General features: G+C 39.7%; 1 protein-coding gene across 2 annotated transcripts in view; it reads right to left on the minus strand.

Moving 5' to 3' along the window:
• Nucleotides 1-20,303, minus strand: part of pxdn (peroxidasin) — a 52,169-nt gene that overhangs the window by 26,317 nt on the left and 5,549 nt on the right. The window contains exons 2-7 of one of the 2 annotated variants that reach the window (XM_086050381.1): nucleotides 13,361-13,432; nucleotides 12,514-12,585; nucleotides 8,118-8,189; nucleotides 6,384-6,455; nucleotides 967-1,038; nucleotides 458-627 (exon numbers count right to left, since the gene is read on the minus strand). In XM_086050381.1, coding sequence (XP_085906507.1) covers nucleotides 458-627; nucleotides 967-1,038; nucleotides 6,384-6,455; nucleotides 8,118-8,189; nucleotides 12,514-12,585; nucleotides 13,361-13,432 — 530 coding nt within the window. The remainder of the gene's footprint in view (nucleotides 1-457; nucleotides 628-966; nucleotides 1,039-6,383; nucleotides 6,456-8,117; nucleotides 8,190-12,513; nucleotides 12,586-13,360; nucleotides 13,433-20,303) is intronic. The other variant, XM_086050382.1, reaches the window with a different exon arrangement.

Below are 20,303 nucleotides of genomic sequence, written 5' to 3' on the forward strand. Positions count from 1 at the left end.
TGAATCCTGATGTCTACATTCCACTTAGTTTGATGTAATTGATGTAGAACCATTCTTATATTTATCATTTGCTGCCCATTATGACTTCGCAAAATAGATATTTTTTAAAACTCTTTATGAGCTAGATAATGTTAACTTTTGAATGACAACGTCGGGGAGGTGCTATTAAGTAAATGCTTTTGAACATGGTTGTAGATTGGGAGTATTGGTTGGTTAGAGGGATGTAACGATTCAAACAAGCCCAGATTCAATTTGATTCTTAGTTCCCGATTTTTGATTCGATTTGAATTTTTTGCCCTTTGTATTAAAAAGTGTCCAAAAAGTAGCTCTCAGTTTCAATCAAGTGGGCCACCTCTTGTCTAGACCCCATGCGAACATTTTCATTGTTAATGTGCCTACTGAGTTTCAATGGCATTCTTGAAATGGCATGCACAGTTGTAGTTTTTTCTCTCCCTACCGCAGCTGAGCTCCTCGGCTGTTAACGTGGCCACCGATCTTCCCTGCAGGCGGCTCGGGTAGTCGCACGTGGCGGCAGCCTGGGCATTTCCTGACTCTGCGTACTGTTTCAGAAGGTCGGCCAGCCACAGCAACTCACAGTCACAGTTCAACGAATTGGAATCCAATCGCCTTAACACACAATGCGCGCAGACAATCAGGTACAATAGCAATAGGTAGTCATTGCAGTAGAATTTGCGAATATTTCAATAGCACATGGGATACAGTATATTTTCTGTTGTGCAGCTGACTCAAAGGAGTCAGACAAACATGGTCAAGAATGTGCTGTGAGACTTGCGATAGAACGTATCCTGTTCCCAAAGAAGAGCAACAACACTGTGGTGGCAAGTACTGTAACTGAGTAGCAAGTCCAGCTTTTCACTGGGCGACACGGTTCTACGGTGGACATGGATCCAGACATGCATTCCCACACAGCTGTTTCAGAAGTTGACATGGAGCTTTTCCACTTACAGTCGTTTCATGGCTTGTAGATTAGAGAAGGTTCCCGGGACCAGCTGGGTGATTCTGTTGTTGTGCAAAAACCTGAAGGAGAGCACATTTATGAGTCTAAATAAATGCTTGAGACTGATGGATCACTTCACAGCATACCTCAAACTTTAAAAACGTTGGTCATGATCTTTGAAGATATTTATGAGGTTTTCCACCACAATTTATACTTGGAGTTTTTGGACATGACGCACACACTGTGTGCCACAGTACTATTTGCCTTATTATTCCATCCTTTCTTTATCATTTCATCATGAATTTATGGATATTGCTGCGCTGAGACTGAATATAGCTGGCAGCAAACAGCCCATAAATAGGGTCAATGAAAGGTATTTAACAGGACATCTGGCAAAACATTTGAAAGGCAATGAGTACACAACTGCACTTTTACTAAAGCTTTGGTCCCATTGGCCACTTCATTAGGTACACCTGCACGAGTTCATTTGAAATTCCAACACTTTTTACTGTGTATATATAGCCTTCTGCTCCACCGCTTTGAGTCTGTGGAATGCTCTCCCTGAACATCTTAGGGCATTGCAGACTGTAGATACTTAAGAAAGGCTTGAAAACACACTTAAGCTTTTGGTCAGAATGTGTGGACAATTTTTAAGAGGCTTCGACTTGTATGGATTTAAGGTTGATGCTGATTATGATATTTACATATTACACATGTAACCGATTAATCGGCCGATTAATTAAAAAAAATATATAATCCATAAAATAACTTGTTTTTTGGTCCTCTACAAATTCAAATAGAGCATTTTCACAAAAAATATGTAAATTTAATGGATAATTTATATATTTTTTCAAATTGTTCATAACATACATATTTTGTATACCACACACAACAAAATAAATGAATTTAAAAAATGGGATTAAAGTTGAAATCAACCCCAACACATTTTTTTTCAAGAATATGTTCCCAGCAGGTCCACGAGTTGAAACACGGCATTCTGATTAATATTGCGTTTGTGGAATGAGTTAAGCAGCAAAATCCACTCCTTTTTAGCCATCTCAGGGGGCGGCCATTTTGTCACTTCTGTCGACTGAAACTGCTCAGGGCTCAGGTAACGACCAATCACAGCTCAGCTTCATAAAACAGGTCTGGCGTGAATTACCTGAGCCCTGAGCAGTTGTGATGTTGTGTTGCAGCCATACAATTCTAAATTAATGATTATTTGCTAAAAATAATAAAGTTTATCAGTTTGAGCATTAAATATCTTGTCTTTGTAGTGTATTTAGTTAAATATAGTTTGAACATGATTTGCAAATTATTGCAATCCTTTTTTATTTACATTTTACACAACATCCCAATTTCAATGGAATTGGAGATCAAGTTAAGTTAGGTGGCTGTAAACGTGGCAAAGCACACATCCAGACTTGGATATTTATTTATTTAATCTTTACAGGAACGATTTAACATGACGCGCATCACAGATGGGCTTCCGCCTTGTGAGCATAATCTGACAGACCGACAGAGTTGGAGCGCCTTTGCTGTATTTTTTCCCCTCCAAGTACCGGTAGGAGCATTAAAACATGCACTCGCGCTAATGCGACCGGATGAAATTTTTACCAGCACGCACTGAACAGTTGGCTGCATTTGCAAGCATATTGGGCGCACTGTCAAGCCCTGAAACACATTTCCAGATACCAAATACTTCTTGCTGCTATAATTAAAAACTCCATAAGAGTTGTCAATAAAGTCAAGTATTTAATTTATTTCATCTTAATTTATCCAGATGAGGTAAGGTATTTGCAATGCTGACCAGGCTGCAGACAGCAGAGTAAAACAGTAGGAAAATAATAACAAATACATATTCAATCAACCATGCGATAGAGCCAAGTTATTATATCATAGCACATGGTGAATAAAATTCAATGACAAGCTACAAATAGGTGAAGGTATTATGTGTATAATGGAAATAGACTTTTTTTTTTCCACCAAAAATACATAGCCTATATATTGTGTAGAAATGGCTGCTTCAAAGACTGTCTGCAGCTTGGACGGCATTGCAAAAGAGAATCTTCATCTGCCTTACCATGATAAATAAAAATATACGTATACATAAGCAACAACACTTTCACTCTGATTTTCACATTATGACGTACATATTATTGATTGGATATTTTACGGTTATCCAATGTTTTAAACTTGAATTAAGATAAAATAAAAAAATATATGAACTTGAAAGGTCACTCTGAAGTATTTTCTATCAACTGCAATGACGATTATGAGCCATAGCATGTCACTGATGAGTGATGCAAAATCTCCCCCTACAAACGTTATCAGTCTCATTTGGGTAATCTACGCAGAACTCTGAGATACAGTGGAAATGCAAACCACCTGGGGAACAGGAACGTTGTATAACGTTGTATATTAACAGGAACTAAATGTTCCTGGGCTTGTTGGTGGAAAAGTGGCTGTACAAAGAAATTGAAAAGTTTATTCGGCACATGTTGTTGATGGGGCGGGAAACAGAAATGTGACAGAAAAAAAAGACTGCAATACAAGGTGAGCGCACATGCCGTGTAATCATTGTCATTCGAACAATGCTCTCCGTCAAAAGCCACCATTATGAGCTGACGGGACATTGCCCAGCGTTCATGCTGTCGTCTCGTCACCTCACCAATCCGCTCATAAAAGATCGAAGGAAGGAACCCCAATGCTGAGTAAGAATGTCTCTGGATGTGTCGGGCAATTCACACAATTTCTGGCAGCCCGGGTTGCCTTTGTCACCAATGTGTGAGACGCAAATGATCACACTTTGGCTAGCTCAGTCAAACAGTCTTCAAGTTGCGGTTTGTTCAGTTCAGTGATGGAGCCAGGATGTGTTCTCAGTCATCAGTCTAATCCAAGAGTTTAACTTGTATGTTGTAATCTCTTCCTCTTCCGCTACTCTCGTTTTTCCCAGGCCGACTGTACCAAAGAGAATATTTTTGGAAGCAGCAAAAATATTGGCCTCACAATATTTCCTGACAGCTGTTGAACAAATATATGGCAGAGTGAAAGAACACTTGCATCATCTCACAGCTCTGACAAGACAAATTAAACTTGTCTAATAGCCGTGACTCAACTCCTGCAGTCTCCTCTCATCACGGTTTGCATTTGCTAGCTTGAAGAGCAGTTAAACCACAGCCATTACTACATGGCGAGCCTCAGAGTACTGCAAAGCCAGCCGATTGTTCTGATTTATTTCTGCATTCAGCAAAGACAAGGTAACGAAAAATGTATATGTACAGTATATGTTAGAACACTGACTCACACCCAAAATGTCAATTCGCTATTCATGTTGACATCAGGTAATGACGTTCGAATCAATTAGCATTTTGCACTTTTCCAAAAAAGAAAAACATGTCATAGTCCAACAAATGAAAAATCCACTTTCCTCAAAATGGAAAATTAAGTGCATCTATATAACACTTTATCGACACCACGCAGTGTCGAAAGCACTTTACAAAGCCTAATATTCACTTATTTGAAAACATATCTATTGAACAGGAGTCTACTCCAAAGCGACAACCTACAAAAAAGTTTTCCTTTTTAATTTAAAATATCTTGCATTAACCAACAGGATCCCTGAACCCGGGTAGAAACCCAGGGTGTTTATTTGTTTTGTTTTGTCTTTTTGTCTCATTTTAAATGCAGCCACATTCTGTCGTACCAGCCTCATCCTAGCCAACGCTAAGGCACTCCTAGACATTTACGGGGACGAGCAAGTCCAACGAAACTTTGAATCGGCCACCAGAAATGATAAAGTTCATCACTTTATCACGATGAAGGTGGCCGTGTTGAATATTAACCATACAAGAAAACAAGTCAGTGAAAAGCTGAAGAAGCTAAAACAAGATTATAAAAAAAACTCAAGGAGCACAATAGCCGCAGTGGGAACGACAGAAAAGTCAACAAATGGTACGAGCGACTGGACACCATCCTTGGCCAACGTCCAGGATACACTGCATGTGGAACAAAGGACTCCGCAACCGCTCTACTCAAAGCCATGTGCAAAGATTTTGCAGAAGAAAGAGCCTTTATGACTGAATAATATGATATTTTTGTTCTGGTCAGAACCCGATATGCAGCTGTTTGAATCTGTTCTGATGGAGTTAACGCAGAATGTGATTACAAAAATCAAGCCTAGTGGAGATCTATAGGCGCATCATGTTTCCACTGATCATCCTTGAGAGGTTCCTACAGCTTAATTGGAGAACACCTGTTGTACATTCAGTTGATTGGACATCATTTGGAAGGCGTACAACTGTCTATGTAAGGTTCCACAGTTGACAGTGCATGTCAAAGCACAAACCAAGCATGAAGTCAAAGGAATTGTCTGTAGACCCCCGAGACATGGTTGTCTCGAGGTAGAAACCCGGGGAAGGGTACAGAAAAAAAATCTGCTGCTTTGAAGGTTCCATCATCCGTGAATGGAAGGAGTTTTGAACTACCAAAACCTTTCCTAGAACTGACTGCCCGTCCTAACTGAGCAACTAGAGGAGGTGACCAAGAACCCAATGGTCACTCTGTCGGAGCCCTAGTGGTCCTCTGAGGAGAAGCTTCCTGAAGGACAAACCATCTCTGCACTGCTCATCAACCGACCAATACTATCCTTAACAGTGAAGTATGGTATTAGCAGCTCCATGAATCATGGCTGACCTGTTTTCTGAAGCTGAGCCGTAAAAGTTGTTACCTGAGCCCTGAGCAGTTGCGATGTCATTTTCAGTCGACAGAAGTGACAAAATGGCCCCTGAGATGGTTAAAAAGGGGTACATTTTGCAGCTTAATTCATATTACACAAACGCAATATCAATCAGAATGCCGTGTTTACTTGTAGGCCTGCTGGGAACATGTTATTGAAAAATAAATGTTTGAGTTGCTTTCCACTTTAATGCACTTGCAGAGAAATAAAATAAAATAAAAACAATATTTTCATTATGAGGTGATGTCTGTAGAATTTCGAGGAATTTTTAAATTCCATTTTGGGATGAGGCTGCAACATAAAACGTGGAAAAAGTAAAATGCCGTGAATAACTTCTGGATGCCCTGTATGTATTATAAACTGGATAAACATCAGATATGTTTTTTTTCTTTTTAACCTAAACACAAACACAATTCACTTTTGTTGGTTTTTGGGATATTTATAAGAGATGATGATGATGATGATTATTAATAGTGTTGGTCAGTTTTAGGGTAAATACTTAATGTTCATAATGTGCATTTTATCCAAAATTCATACACTGAATTCCCAACCAAATAATACAAGGTACTAGCTACGGTTTTCTGTCTTCTGCAGAATTCAGCAGTTGTACTATTGATTTTCTGACTAAAATGATAATTAGAGGATATGAGTAATGTATTCCACGTCAACAAGCAAAAGTGGACTTACAATCGTTCAAGCTTTGGTAGGTGACTGAATGATTCTGGTTCCAATGAGTCAATGTTGTTGAAGTGGAGGTACCTGAAGAACAAATTATAGACAAAGCACAGTGAATTATTGGTCTTCGCTTGACTAAATCATAAATTCAAAGCAAGTTAAGTGCTCTCTTTCATTTCTTTCATTGCTGACAATTCATAATCAAGGACAGTTAGGTGAGTTATAAGTTAATGCAAGGAATAATGGAGGGTTTTGCATGTTTTACCTCAAACATTATATTCGGTACACTTTATATGGCAGAGATTAGGAGATTAGAAGTGACAAATAGACATATATGAAGTACTGCAAACAAATACCAAATACACTTGAACTGCAGAGACTTAATAATCATGAAAAAAAAGAAAATCCAACTGATCAATAGGATAGCTGCTCATTTAAACATGAAAGCAAGAGGCAAAGCAGGTCTTGAAGCAAGAAAAAAATCATTAAATGGCACATTTCTATAATCGAGGTGACCATGTGCTGTGCAATTACATTACATATAAAATTTACTACTTTAGTATGTTGCCCAAAATAACACCTCCCTTTATTTGCAGTTTGCTTAAAGCCCATATTAGTACTTTGTACAAGCAGCTAAACCATCAACAATACATTGCACGAAAACGTTTTTACACCAGTGTGTGTTTTGCAAAGATTATTTTTAATGCCATGGTCTACTTTGCATTCCAATTTCTGGTCAATATTTTGGCCACACTTGGGATACAGACCCATGTTTAGCTCAAATGAAATCAGTGTTGGCGGGTCATGTATAAGGGAGTGGATGTGCCTTCGAATCAAATCATTGCCTCAAAACAAAAATTTGAGGTCAGGCATAGCCATATTTATGTTGCCTTGTGGGATGTAGTCAAATTATTTCTCTATATGCAAGCTGGTTCAAAACGTGTCACTTGCTAATAAAACCCTATATCAAATTCAAAGCATCTGTTTGGCAGTGAGCCTGGTGCTGGAATCGGATTAAGTGAATTAACCATTTGTTCTGCATTAATGCAGCTAAGTGAAGTCACAGATTATAGTGAGTCTCATTTGCCTGAGTCAATTGTTTATATCAACCACATTCACTATAGGTTATGGTTAAAGACATTTGTTTGTCTAAAATTATTAATCCACTGATGAGCATTTTTTTTCCCGTAAAGTAAAACCAGATCTTACATGTTTTGTGTCTTGATTGGCAGTCACATTTTAACACAGAGAACAAATATTTTGTAAAACACTAAATGATTGTCACAAATGTGGGCAGCAAACAACAGTAAAAGCGAGAGTAGCAAAAGCAACGCTCTGGCTCGGCATTATGATGACACTATCAGCAGCACAAACATCATGCTACAAGTGCTGGGGGTTGGGGCGGTGTAACTGCACTTCTGTCCTCCAGGCTAAAAGACATGCGAGTCATGCAAAAAGGGTCAAAGGGGGTCAGTGCGGTACACAAGGGCGGGCGCACACACGGCATGCATGGTGGAGGAGGGAAGGTGAATAGTGGCGCGCATAGGGAGGAATAACTGCACTGACAGGCAAATGAGCAATGCTATCATGATACTTGTGAAAGGCCTGCATAGCCATGGCATGAAATAACTCATGACCATGTAGAGCTTTCCATTCTTCATGACTTGTTGGTAGCAGCTGTTTTGGGGGTAGCGGGAACAGAGAGACACGCCAATGGAAAAGGTGACGAAAAAGTTGTTCACTTACAGTTGCTCAAGAGAGACAAGCCCCTTAAATGCTTGTCTGTCAATTGATTGGATTTCATTCTTGTACAAATAGCTGAAAGGAAAGATAACCAGTAACATTAGTATCACATTCAGACATCTGCATCATCTGAATACCGCCTGGTGGTTGAGAAAGTAGGTAGACAAAATACAAGGCTGTTTAGATTGAAATTCTTAAGTGATGGGCCTTGACGACGGCTTAAGCTGTTTTCAATTTGCACACGTACTTGGGACTGTGTTGCAGCAAATCAACCAAACAGCTGCTAATCTACTTCTCTCTTTTAGCAGCAGACCACAGCGCTATTAGATACTGTGCACACTCCACTGAATAATCACTTTGCATTGAAAGTGTTTATGTTCCCAAAACATATGTAACAAACATAACTGCAGACCACAGTTTATAAGACAACAAACCACATTTGGTAACCACACACCTCACCATGAGGCAGGCGAATTGGGTACAGTAAAAAAAAAAAATTAAAACATTTAAAAAAGGAAACTTATATTTAGCTTATATTTCCATTATGAATGCTGAATAATGATAGTGCTGAACGTTTCCAAAAATATTAGTTTAAAACAAATCTTACATTGTAATACACTACAATAATTTATTCTTGTGTTTTAATTTGAAATTCCAACTATTTAAAAAAAGTGCTCTAAATGGTTAAAAAAAATGGCAAAGATGTTTTTAATGTTATCAGTTCCTTGGACTGCATCACACTTTTGCTCTGTGACCGAAGCCCCTCATAATGTGTAACTGTTTCCTCCACCATTTTTCACGCTAAAAGAAATATGATACAAGGAAAGCAATGGCTTGCAGCTGTCTTTCTTGTCCTGTCCATTTTCCACTCTCCATCATCGCACCCACGGCAACAGATATGGAGCTCCATTGTGGTACATGTGATGCAGTCCATGGAAAAATAAACACCCTTTAATCACTGCATTCTTATGTCATTGCTAAAGCGTGTCTGGGTCAGTGCTATCGGGTTTCAGTATAGTGCGGATCAAATGTTGCATAAAATTGAGATACTCAAGTCACAACTACAAGAGTCACATTCAGTTGAATAGAATATGCCATCAGTTAGTGGATCATTTTGCAAATAGATGCACTGTATTTGCAGCAGATTCCTATAATAGCATTTACATACCTGGTCATTATACCAATGAGAATTGATAATATCCAAATATTAAAAAGTCTGTCTTCTCATTGCAGCTATAAGAGCATCCACTCTTTTAGAAGATTTCTACAAGGGTGTGTGCCTGGGAAATGTTTGTCCATTTTCTGGAAGATCATCCGAGGTCACCAATGTTGGGAGAAAGTCAGACTAACAATCTCTGTTCGAGTTCAACCCAAATGTGGCTGATGGGTCCTCTTCCACACCAAACTCATGCCTTTTATGGACCTCGCTTTGTACACTGCAGCGTGGTCATGTGTGAATAGAAAAGGGCCTTCTCCAAATTTTCATAGAAAGTTGGAAGCTCAGAATCGTCTAAATGTCTTGATATGCTACAAGGATCGAAGGGGTGAGAGGTGTGCTGTGCCAATAAATGATGGATTTGATCTACTTGATGGAAAATGTGTGGACACAATTTATGTTGTTGCACAAGCCCACTATATTTGTTTAGCATGATTTACAGTAAATGAGTAGACTATAACTTCAAAAGGCTCAAACGGGGTCAACGGACATTAAAGCTGAAGGGAAGGACTGGATTCAAAGAAGTGACAAGGGTGAGGCTGGATCGCCACAGACTGAAGAATGAACTGTAGTTAGGTAGGGGTGGGCACTGAGGAAACATTGTACGCTAATCACAAGGGACAAAACAATGGCGCAGGTTTTAAATATAAACTGAGCTTTAAACAGTGACGACCTCTCTCATTAACATAGCCTGTAAATAGCTAAAGTACAACATTTAATTAGAAGTATGAAGAGTGGGGACGTACTGGATGATGGGACAGAACAAGCACTGACATGTTCGAAGGTCATTTAAGTGCAAAAAGATAGAGTGGGGGAAACTTCTTAACCTAAAAACTTAAAACATTGCAAAGATTTTTGGGGGGTTGACTTCCACTTTGAATAAGGTATTTTCTATTTTGTGTGTTTTCACTTATTCCTCCACATTAAGTCTGTAACGTAACACACTGAGGAAGTGCGATTACTCTATACAAACGCATACACAAACTAACAATATAAAGATAATTCTTGGGGCGGCAGACAAATTCGAAAAGTTGTCAAAGACAAAGTCGATTCTTAGATGCATCGTGATCCAGACGTACGATTTTTAGGGTTGACTGTCCACAGATTTTAGCAAGCACGTCCAAATCGGATTTGGCCTTGTTCAGACTGGGCCACAACATTGACACACCTGACAGGTTGCTGTGGCAACGACGTCGGAATGGAAGAGTCCTCCAGCAGGCGTAGTGTTCAACGTGATATAATTGCGACAGCGGCAACACATGAAATACTTTCATAAGTGGACTTGTTTCGATGCATGCCCTTGAGCTTTGCTTGTATGGCGCTACTCCCCACAGACCGATAAGGCAATGCATTTCCTCCTTTGTCCAGGGCACTCTAATCTGCATGGTTCTGACAGGGCCACTACCCAAAAAGGTTTAAATGCTGGACCCTGCATAGCACTCACAACAGCCAAGACGATGATCAGTGCCTACTTTCTCCCCAATAAACCTACAGTAATGTGCCAGAAGTGTCAAATCCTGGACTTTTCGTCAATCAGTTGCAGAGCACAAACAATAAAGAGACAGACTGTTTGTTCATTCTCACATTTTCACTGTCTTTTAGTATGAAGTGACCCAACACTGCCTGCACTGAAGTCGGGTGAAGACGAATTAAATCAAATGCAAATTCTGCTGTCGAGTGAGTGACAGTGCAGAGTGTGAAATCTGCTGATAATACTTGCACCACCAGTCTTAAATTTCACTTTACATTTTTAGTATTTAAGCTGTATAACTTATACTTAGGGTTCATAATGTGTCAAACATGTACAATACAATATGAATTGAAAACATTGTAGTTTCTGCATGTATTTATCAGCCATACAGTGAAAATGGAGAGAGAAGTGAATATTTGTTTGCAAGTCATTTTACTGTGCTCCAAGTAAAAAAATGCTAGTCTGTAGTCCTGAGTGTATATATTTGACAGAAATGTAAATGTTGCAATACTGACATCATACTAAACGTGTTCTAGTGTGCACACAACAAAGTGTCAAGTTACAACATGTCGAAGAGCAGACCAGCAGCACATCAGCTCCGCTGCACAAATGACGATGATTTAGGAATGGAAATGGGATTGACACTCGGGTCTCCGGACTCTCTGTGGTCTGCTAAATACGTTGCAATACAATACCAAAAAAAGTACATATCTACATAAAACCACGGAGCCAACATAAGCCAATCTGCATGTATAAACCTCACTCACAAACCCCAATTCTAATGTAGTTAGGATGTTGTGTAAAAAGTAAATAAAAACAGAAAACAATGATTTGCAAATCCTTTTTAATTTATGCTCAAACGGATACTCTGCACATCATGTCCTCCGGGCCAAAGATTAAAAACGGGCAGCCAGATTGTAATCAACACTGCAAAATTCAAAACCCGTCATCTGTGATGGTATGGGATATGTTCGTGCCCATGGCATGGGTAACTGACACATCTGTGAAGGTACCATGAATGCTGAAAGGTACATACAGGTTTTGGAGCAACATATGCTGCCATCTTTTTGCAGGAACGTCCCTGCTTATTTCAGCAAGACAATGCCAAGCCATAATCTGTGTGTGTTACAATAGTGTGCAGTAAAAGAGTGTGAGTACTACACTAGCCTGCCAGCGGTCCAAATCTCTCCCACTAAAATTATAAAGCGCAAAATACGACAAAGGAAACCCAGAATGTTGAGCAACTAAAGTTGTACGTTAATAGACGTAAATGTGTCTGTAATTTATTCTATCCATGGAAATACTCTAAGACTGATTAGAAATACTGTCTAAAAGTAGCAAGAAGAAAACGGTAAGAAGTAAAATGTTTAGAAAAACTATGCATTGATTCAATGCATAGAAAAGAGGTCATTATATTGAGTCATAACGCGATGAATCATAATCAAATCAAATGTTGAGCGGTCAAAACATTCTCCCCCTTCATCACAAAAATACTTTTTTTTTTATCTCATGCCAGCAAGACCAGTGCTTAGTATGTTACGTGCAGTGATTAAGGGAGAGTTTTGTGTTCAATGTTTTTGCTCACTAAGCAGTCTGGCCGTCATTTATCTTTCCTTTAGTAAGTTTAGCATGTTTGGCCACCCTCTCTCAACACTTCATTAGAAGACCTGGAAAGCAAAAAAAAAACGACATCAGACATCAGGACTACTTACAGATATTTGAGGTTTTCAAGATCTTCAAATGCTCCTCTGGGGATTCTTCGTATATGATTGTTGTTGAGGAGGCTGCAAAGAAAGTTATTTTAAGGTTACATGTAACACATTCTGTACCAACTGGGGGATGCAAGCAGTATTTTGTCTTGGATGAAAGTGAATCCTCAGTTAGAATTTAATTTTACTTGCATCTCCACCACACAGTGCGCAGGGCATTGCAGGCCCTATTTTGCTAGCTGTGTCCGCTACGTAGCCACACATTTATATTACAGTGAAACTCACCAACAAATTAATAAATGCAATTAAAATGAAATACATAATAAAAACAAGCGACATAGGACATAGCAAAAAAAAAAAAGATGTAAAAGATGAAGACCATCGAGCAACCTGACATATGGCTGTAGATTACTGGATGAAACGTTTTAGTCTTAATCGATATTTCTAACCACTGTTGATAATTATTGTGAGAAATCATTAATCTGGTCATTGTCTTCTCACAGATGAATATCAGGAATGACTAATGATAACATTATTTGAGCAAATTTGTTATTTCAGAAGTGAAGTATCAAATGAGTAGTCCTACTCAAGAAGTAGATAAAAGTTTCAAAAAAGTTGGTAAACCCTGATCTAACCATTCAGTCAAACAATTAAGAGCCAACAGTGGAGACACGGGAAAAAAATGAATTCCTCTACCGTTACGAAACTGACCTACATGTGTTTAAGTACCAGCTGAAAAGAGATATAAATATACAGTTATTCTGAATGAACGTCTAAAAAAAATAAAAAAATAAAAAAACGTCTGAAAAAAACAACGCGTGTTCAAGCAAAATAAACACATAAAACTTACAGTGTGTTGAGATTCTTTAATCGGCTAAAAGATCCTGGTTGTAAATCCTTGATTTTGTTGAATCTTAGATCCCTGCAGAGCAAAAGAAAACAACAATTATACTTACAACATGATTTCAAAGGAAGTATTCAAAAATTCAGTAAGGTAGTGTTTTTGTAAAAAATACACACAACTGGCAGTAGACATCTGCAGGAGTTGATGCTAAAAATGGCAGGTCATGTTATAATCATCTAGGATAATCGAGCACATTACTCATCTCACGACAATGCGTTCATCTAGCTCCTAATCATTTGGGTACATTTATATAACTTTTGCCCCAATGATAAGCACAGAGCTAGCCAAAGCGGTCAGAGAATTGCGGCGTCATTCTTGTTGAACCCCTAATTTAAAAAGGATGCCTGATGACACCAGATCCTGAAATGACATTAAACACCGCAGCTCCGATGAAATGAAAAAATGAAAATGATGAGCCGCAGTCCTTCATACTGCCATTCATCCTCTGTATAGTACTTTCTTTTAAACCACCAAGTTTATAAGATACAGACCATGCGTCACTTGACCTTCACCCTAGCAAATTGCAAAAAGCAAACAGGAAGCAGCCATGAAGAGCTCTCTAAGAGAGCATCAACACAACAGATCTGATTCGGCATACTTGCACAGTGTAATACTACATTAAGATAAAGTGCTTTATCCACAATTATCATTTATAAATATGATAATGTTCACGTATGATTGCTCTCAGAGAGGATATTACACGAACAATTTCTAATGTTTATTATTGCGCTCGCAGTTTGCAGTGATATCCAACTGCACCCCATGAAAATTTAATTAAACCCACCCACATAGACCAAACATGACACACTTACATAAATCTATGAAATAAATCCCGGACTTGAATCTAGTTGCTGTATGTATTTGACCAACATACAGTACTTGCATTTATATCCCATTTTACTCGACACACAACAGTCAAAGCTAAATAATTGTGTTGCTGTGTTTTTGCTCTCAATTTCTGTAATAATATGGGCCCAATAACAAAATCCACTGATAGGTTTATGGGTCACTCTCTCTGTACAAGCCCAGCCCCTACACATAAGGATTCAATCAGAGAGGAGTCAGACCAACGTTTTCATCATCATTACGCCTGTGTGGTGAACCGGTCCTCCAATCCACCTATGCCAGATGCCCATTTTGTAGGCGATAAACGATAGACGGGAAACTTAAAAAAAGAAACGGATTAAGCGTATTCGGAAGCCCATTTTTTGTAATCGCCTATCTTCTATTTTCGCGGTGAGGCTTCAATGGCAGCAGTGAGGCTTCCGTATCCTGTTTGCCACGGCAGATGCTTTTGTCATCCCGTTCGCTGCAGCTGAGGTTTTTTGACAGCTTCTGGGTCCTAAAAGGAGAATCATTTAGTGGAAGTTGTTCAAAGTCGGTAGACGGAAACGCTAACGGAAGCTCGTTTAAAATCATAGGCTGACCGGTCTATAGGTGATTACTATTTGATCCAGCTGGACAAAAAGGCGGATAAACGGATGGCGGAAGGGTACCCAAGCTGCAGGCAGAAGGCAATAAACAGACCGGGAATTTTTTGTGAAAAGCCCAGCTGTGGTTTTCATGCATTGACTTGTTTCATTTAGAGCAAGTGTAGGGGTCCAGCGTGGGTGTCAAGCTTCGTTTGGACTCTTCATTGGCTATAGGTTATAGGGCTATAAAAGTAGGTGTCGCTTCTTGAGCAAATGGATTTCTAAAGTTGCCAATCTAAAGTTGCCAATCCCTGTACAAAGAAAAGGGGAAGTCAACCCAAAAATACATTTTTTCCAGAATATGTTCTATGAAGGCCCACTAGTTGAAACACAGCCTTCTGATTAATATTGTGTTTGTGGAATATGAGTTAAGCAGCAAAATTCCCCCCTTTTTAGCCATCTCAGGGGGCGGCCATTTTGTCCCTTTTGTCGACAGAAGGGACAAAATGGGCTCATGTAACGACCAATCACAGCTCACCTTTTTTTATGAAGCTGAGCCATGATTGGTCATTATCTGAGCCCTGAGCAACTATGATGCCATTTTCAGCCGACAGAAGTGACAAAATGGCTGAGATGAGATGGCTAAAAACGGGTGAATTTTGCTGCCTTAAACGCAAACGCAATATTAATCAGAATGCCTTGTTTCAACTAGGGGGCCTGCATAGAACATATCCTTGAAAAATAATGGGGGTTGACTTCCTTTAAAGCAAAGCCACAACCATGTGTTGCATCATCAGCCGGATTAGAGAATACAGGTAATAAGTGTCAGTCTTTCAAAGGTATGGGTACTGGTGGTGAGGGTCCTCTGTGTAAAAAGCAGAGATCACGGCAGGGTGAAGAGGAGCACCACCCTCAGGAAAACAAGGCGACAGGCCCAAGATGCAGAGTGCACTTCCCGGGCATGCTGAGACAGCTGTCCCATCTACCAGCAGCCTCCAGCTCTGAGGGATAAAGGCATGCGGGAACTAAATGCAGGTTCAAGCAGCGCCGATTTAACGCATATCTTGAAGGCTATAAGATGTCATTTTTGCTGAGAGGGCGTTTGAGCACTGATGTACTTTACCATATCGTCTCTGTCCTATGAAAAACACTTATGTCCATTTTTTTCACTGTTTGTATTTTTACGTGAACGGTGTTTCCGCTTTACGGACATCGCATTAACGTGAAAATTAAAAAAAAAAATTATAAAAATTACTAATGTGATTTGTTTTCACAATACAGCCCTGAGTTTTGATTTTGACTTTTGATACCTGCACAATAAATGTTTTCATCTCAAGGTACCTTACAGTAGAGCTCATCTTTTTATTTATGTATTTATTTATGTATTTATGTACTTGTATGCATCGCTCATATAGTATAGGTCTGTTTAATGTCACTTCAAAATAAAGGGAGAAAAAGTGAGGAGCCAATATGTTGAATCATTTTTTTTTACAGAATAACTGAAAATATATAGAGTCACATTGTTATCGTGATACAAAATGGCCTTTTTATTTTGTTTGAAAATAAAATGGATTGAGCTCAATGGAAAACAAACGCTTAATTTTTCTTTCTGGCGGCGCGTTTCCATATATAGTCAATACAGTGTGTGCAATCACGTGATTGCGTCTCAGGTGATGCGTTTGAAGCGAAAAGGTTTCTCCATTCATTTCGCTGTGCTATGCAGATGTGAACTTTTGGCGGCAGCGTGTTGCTGACAGCCAATCGGCGTCAAGAATATACTTACTACATCACACGCATCGCAGCACAAGCAGACACACAGCAAAATAATGTATATATATATATATATATATATATATATGTGTGTGTGTGTGTGTGTGTGTGTGTGTATCTTCATCCAAAAGGTTGATGATTAGGTTCAATTCAGTGAATTAAATTTCACATATGGATCATATGCAGCATTACAAGACGTTTCTTTAAGTACTTGCCTAGACCAAAACAATGACAAAACCTGGACGGTGCCCAGTACTACATCTGAACGGCATGTGTGAACCTCTCCTCCTTTTCTGTTTGTGGTCAAGAAAGTGGTTTAGATCTGTGACACATGCCCAAGAACACTTTACCACAGACTGTGTGGGTCTAGGACTGTGTGACTCATCAATAGTTAAACAAGTACATTAGAGAATGGAAGAAAACTACTGAACCTGAATGAGTTGGAAAATAAACAGTAACACACTTAATAAAAGACAGAAAAAAGAACTACATACCGAACCAAAGATTTTGTTCATGCAGCACAACACCCAAATGATGACCTTTGGACCTTCTAAATACAATTCACTATAAAAATGTCATAGAAGACCTCTTTAACCACAATATAATGTTGCTATGAAACATCCCATCTGTGGCAGGTCAGTGACTGATTTACAGTTGACATGTAAGGCTGGGGCGAAAAAAAATAAAAATGACTAACTCGGCTAAGTTGACCACAGAATTTGGTCGACACAAAAATTTCTGCCTCAAAACTATAATTAATAATTTCGAAACCATATTTGCGATGTGGGAACCATATAGCCACTTCCGTGTTTACCGCACGGATATTTATTGCAGAGATTCAGTCACTTGATTCTTTTTTTTTTTACATCTTTTTTTAAGACTAATTTGCACATTTCTGACCATTTTCCTCATGTTAAACATATAAAACATAGTTAAAATGTGTATAAAACTAAAAGAAAAAAAAAACATTTTAAGTCAGCTAAGCTTTCTGAACAGGTTTGAATTTGAATAGCGACAATTTTTATCAAAATGTGCAGTGGATGTAAACATAAAAGGTAAAATAATGTAAACATAAAAACACAGCTCGTAACGCAGGTCTGGGACTTTAAAGAGTCTTTTAAAGCCCTCATTTTCCACTGTTTTAATGGGAATCATGTCTTCAGCAAGGTAATAAGTCACTGCCTCAGTTACTTCTTTACACTGCTTGCTTGTTTTTTCATATGGAGTGCTCTTGTTAAATGACCGTATTACCGTGTGTTGCGTAAGCTTGGAGCTAGCGGCTGCCTCTGGCTACCATGTGCCTGATCTCCGCTTGCTTTGGCTGTCGGCGCTGACGTCCGAACAGAGTCCCTGCAAACTTTGCAAATAATTGGTTTGTGCTTTCTCCTCCGAGGAAAAGCCAAACCAAATGAACACTGTGGAGTGGAGTTTCTTTTCGGGACCAACTCTGCTTCGTGGTGACTTTCCGCTATAGCGCCCCGTTGTACAAACAAACAGGGAGGCGGGGAGTGTCACGTGCGGTGCACTGTGCATGCTGTGATTGGTTGGTCGCATATACGCGTCAGCGGCTTTGCGTCGCCATCGAGCTAAACTGTCTAGAATGTGCCATGTACACGATCAAACGATCTTTCGGCTTTATGAGATTGTGAACACGTTAAACCGCTTAACGATCTAAGGTCATATCGCCCACCCCTAGTAGTATACAAAAAAAAAAGTTATTGGTTATTGGTATCGGTTTGGAGAAGCATTAGTTGGGAAAAAAACAGTTACCGTGCATCCCTCGTGAAATGAAATGTTTTGCAAAGCAAATAAATCTGCCCAAAAGGGATTATGAGGATATTGATATAGATTATTTTATAACCACAATGTTTCACAGTGTTTTGATTTTGGAAACAACTTACTAAGAGAATTCGCACTTCATTATTGCATTCATTTGTTTTATAACCGGTCACTAATGCCTGCAGAAAATCTACTTCCAGTTCGCATAGTAAAGAATTTCAAGATTGTTCTCTGCGAAATTGGCTTCCCAAAGTGTAGTAGCAAATTGCAATGGAATGTTATCACTGTTATGACAGGAAACATTTTTTTTTAAAACTAAAAATAACCAAAAATCTTTGAGAGTTATTTTCAGAATTAAATTCCAAAGAAATTTGTAACAGTATTCCCATAGCTGGATGGCTGCTGGAAGGGGCAGTGTAGTTCTTTCAACAACTATCTTGGGGCCAATCTCACTGTGCAAATTAGCAAAGCTTTGGGGATTTCTGTCTTTGCATTCCATAATGCTGCAGAGACTGAGTGCCTCACAAAGTCTGACTGCAGCAAATTCCAAACAATGGAACTTGACTTTCCCTCCTGACTCACTGTCACTCAGTCAGACCAGTCCACTGTTTTGGGCCAGATAGGGACATTAAGACACTCAAATCAGGAGGCAATTTAAGACAAGATGGAAATATTTATCAATAATATCAAAAGAATGACATCTTCCATAGCGATTCATGGAATCTGAATGAACTGATAATCATATCTGTATATTCAGTGTGTACAGTGATCCCTCGCTACTTTGCGCTTCAACTTTGGCGCCCTTGGTGCATCCGTGTTGTGACATCCGTAAAAATGACTGCTCTCGTAGTTCTAAATCCAAGCGGTGCTTGAGCAATAAGTCGCCCTCAAGAAGAAATAAATATATCTGTCAGAACTAGGGATGTGCGCGACTAGTCGTTTAACCGTGTAACCGTCTACGATTTATTAAACGTTAAGTATTTTACTTGTCGGTTAAACGCTGCATTATCACGCATCTTGTTCCTCATGTCTCTCTGCCTCTGTAAACAAGCCAAGCACCAAGAGAGAGATTGCTCCTCTATCCCCCGCCCACACGCACACGTAGTAGGGGGCGGGGTCACCAAGTTTGGCGAAGAAAAGAGATGTCAAAGCTCCCACAAAAAAACAACGTCACCGTTTGGCAGTATTTTGATACAGCAGATGACAACAAGGTCGTCTGTAGGCTTTGTAAGCATAAACTCGCTTACAGCCACTCTCCCGGAGCGATGAGAAACCACATGTGCGGCGCGCAGTCTCGGGCTCCAGCCGCAAGCTGCGTAGCAACAATAGCACATTAGCTCGCCCCCAGTCGCGCTCAGCTCCTCGTCCCGGCCGGCAAGCGTGGCGGCGGCGGTGGCGACTCTGGGCTGGGCGGGCCCTTCCCACAGATTTCCACAGCTGCAGCGGCCGCTGGGACATCGCGGTGGCAGCAGTCGCCCTTCGCGGGGTCGGTAATCCGTGCCGGCCGACGCAGCCTCGATGCGGCTCATGACCCAAAGTCAGAATCGGCTAAATACGTCTAATTGCAATATTGAGCCAACAGGTTCAACACACAAATGCACATATCTAGCTAATATGTATCTTATATCAATTGGTCGAAATTCCCATCCCTAGTCAGAACAACATCATTAAATGATTGTGTGCGTGCGTGCACAGACTCATGTTCGTGTGAATGCGTGCGTGCGTGCGTGTTTGAAAGTGCTGAGGGTCTGTTTGTGTGACTTGAACCCAATGCTTGTTTTTTTCAATTGAAGGGGAAGTCAACCCAAATTCCTCTTTTCAGGAATATGTTCTATGCAGGTCCCCTAGTTGAAACAAGGCATTCTGATTAATATTGTGTTTGTGGAATATGAGTCAAGCAGCAAAATCTAGCCATGTCAGGGGTCGGT

The sequence above is a fragment of the Filicampus tigris genome, chromosome 13 (genome assembly GCF_054856515.1).
Source record: "Filicampus tigris isolate MCC_2025a chromosome 13, RoL_Ftig_1.0, whole genome shotgun sequence".
Lineage (NCBI taxonomy): Eukaryota > Metazoa > Chordata > Actinopteri > Syngnathiformes > Syngnathidae > Filicampus > Filicampus tigris.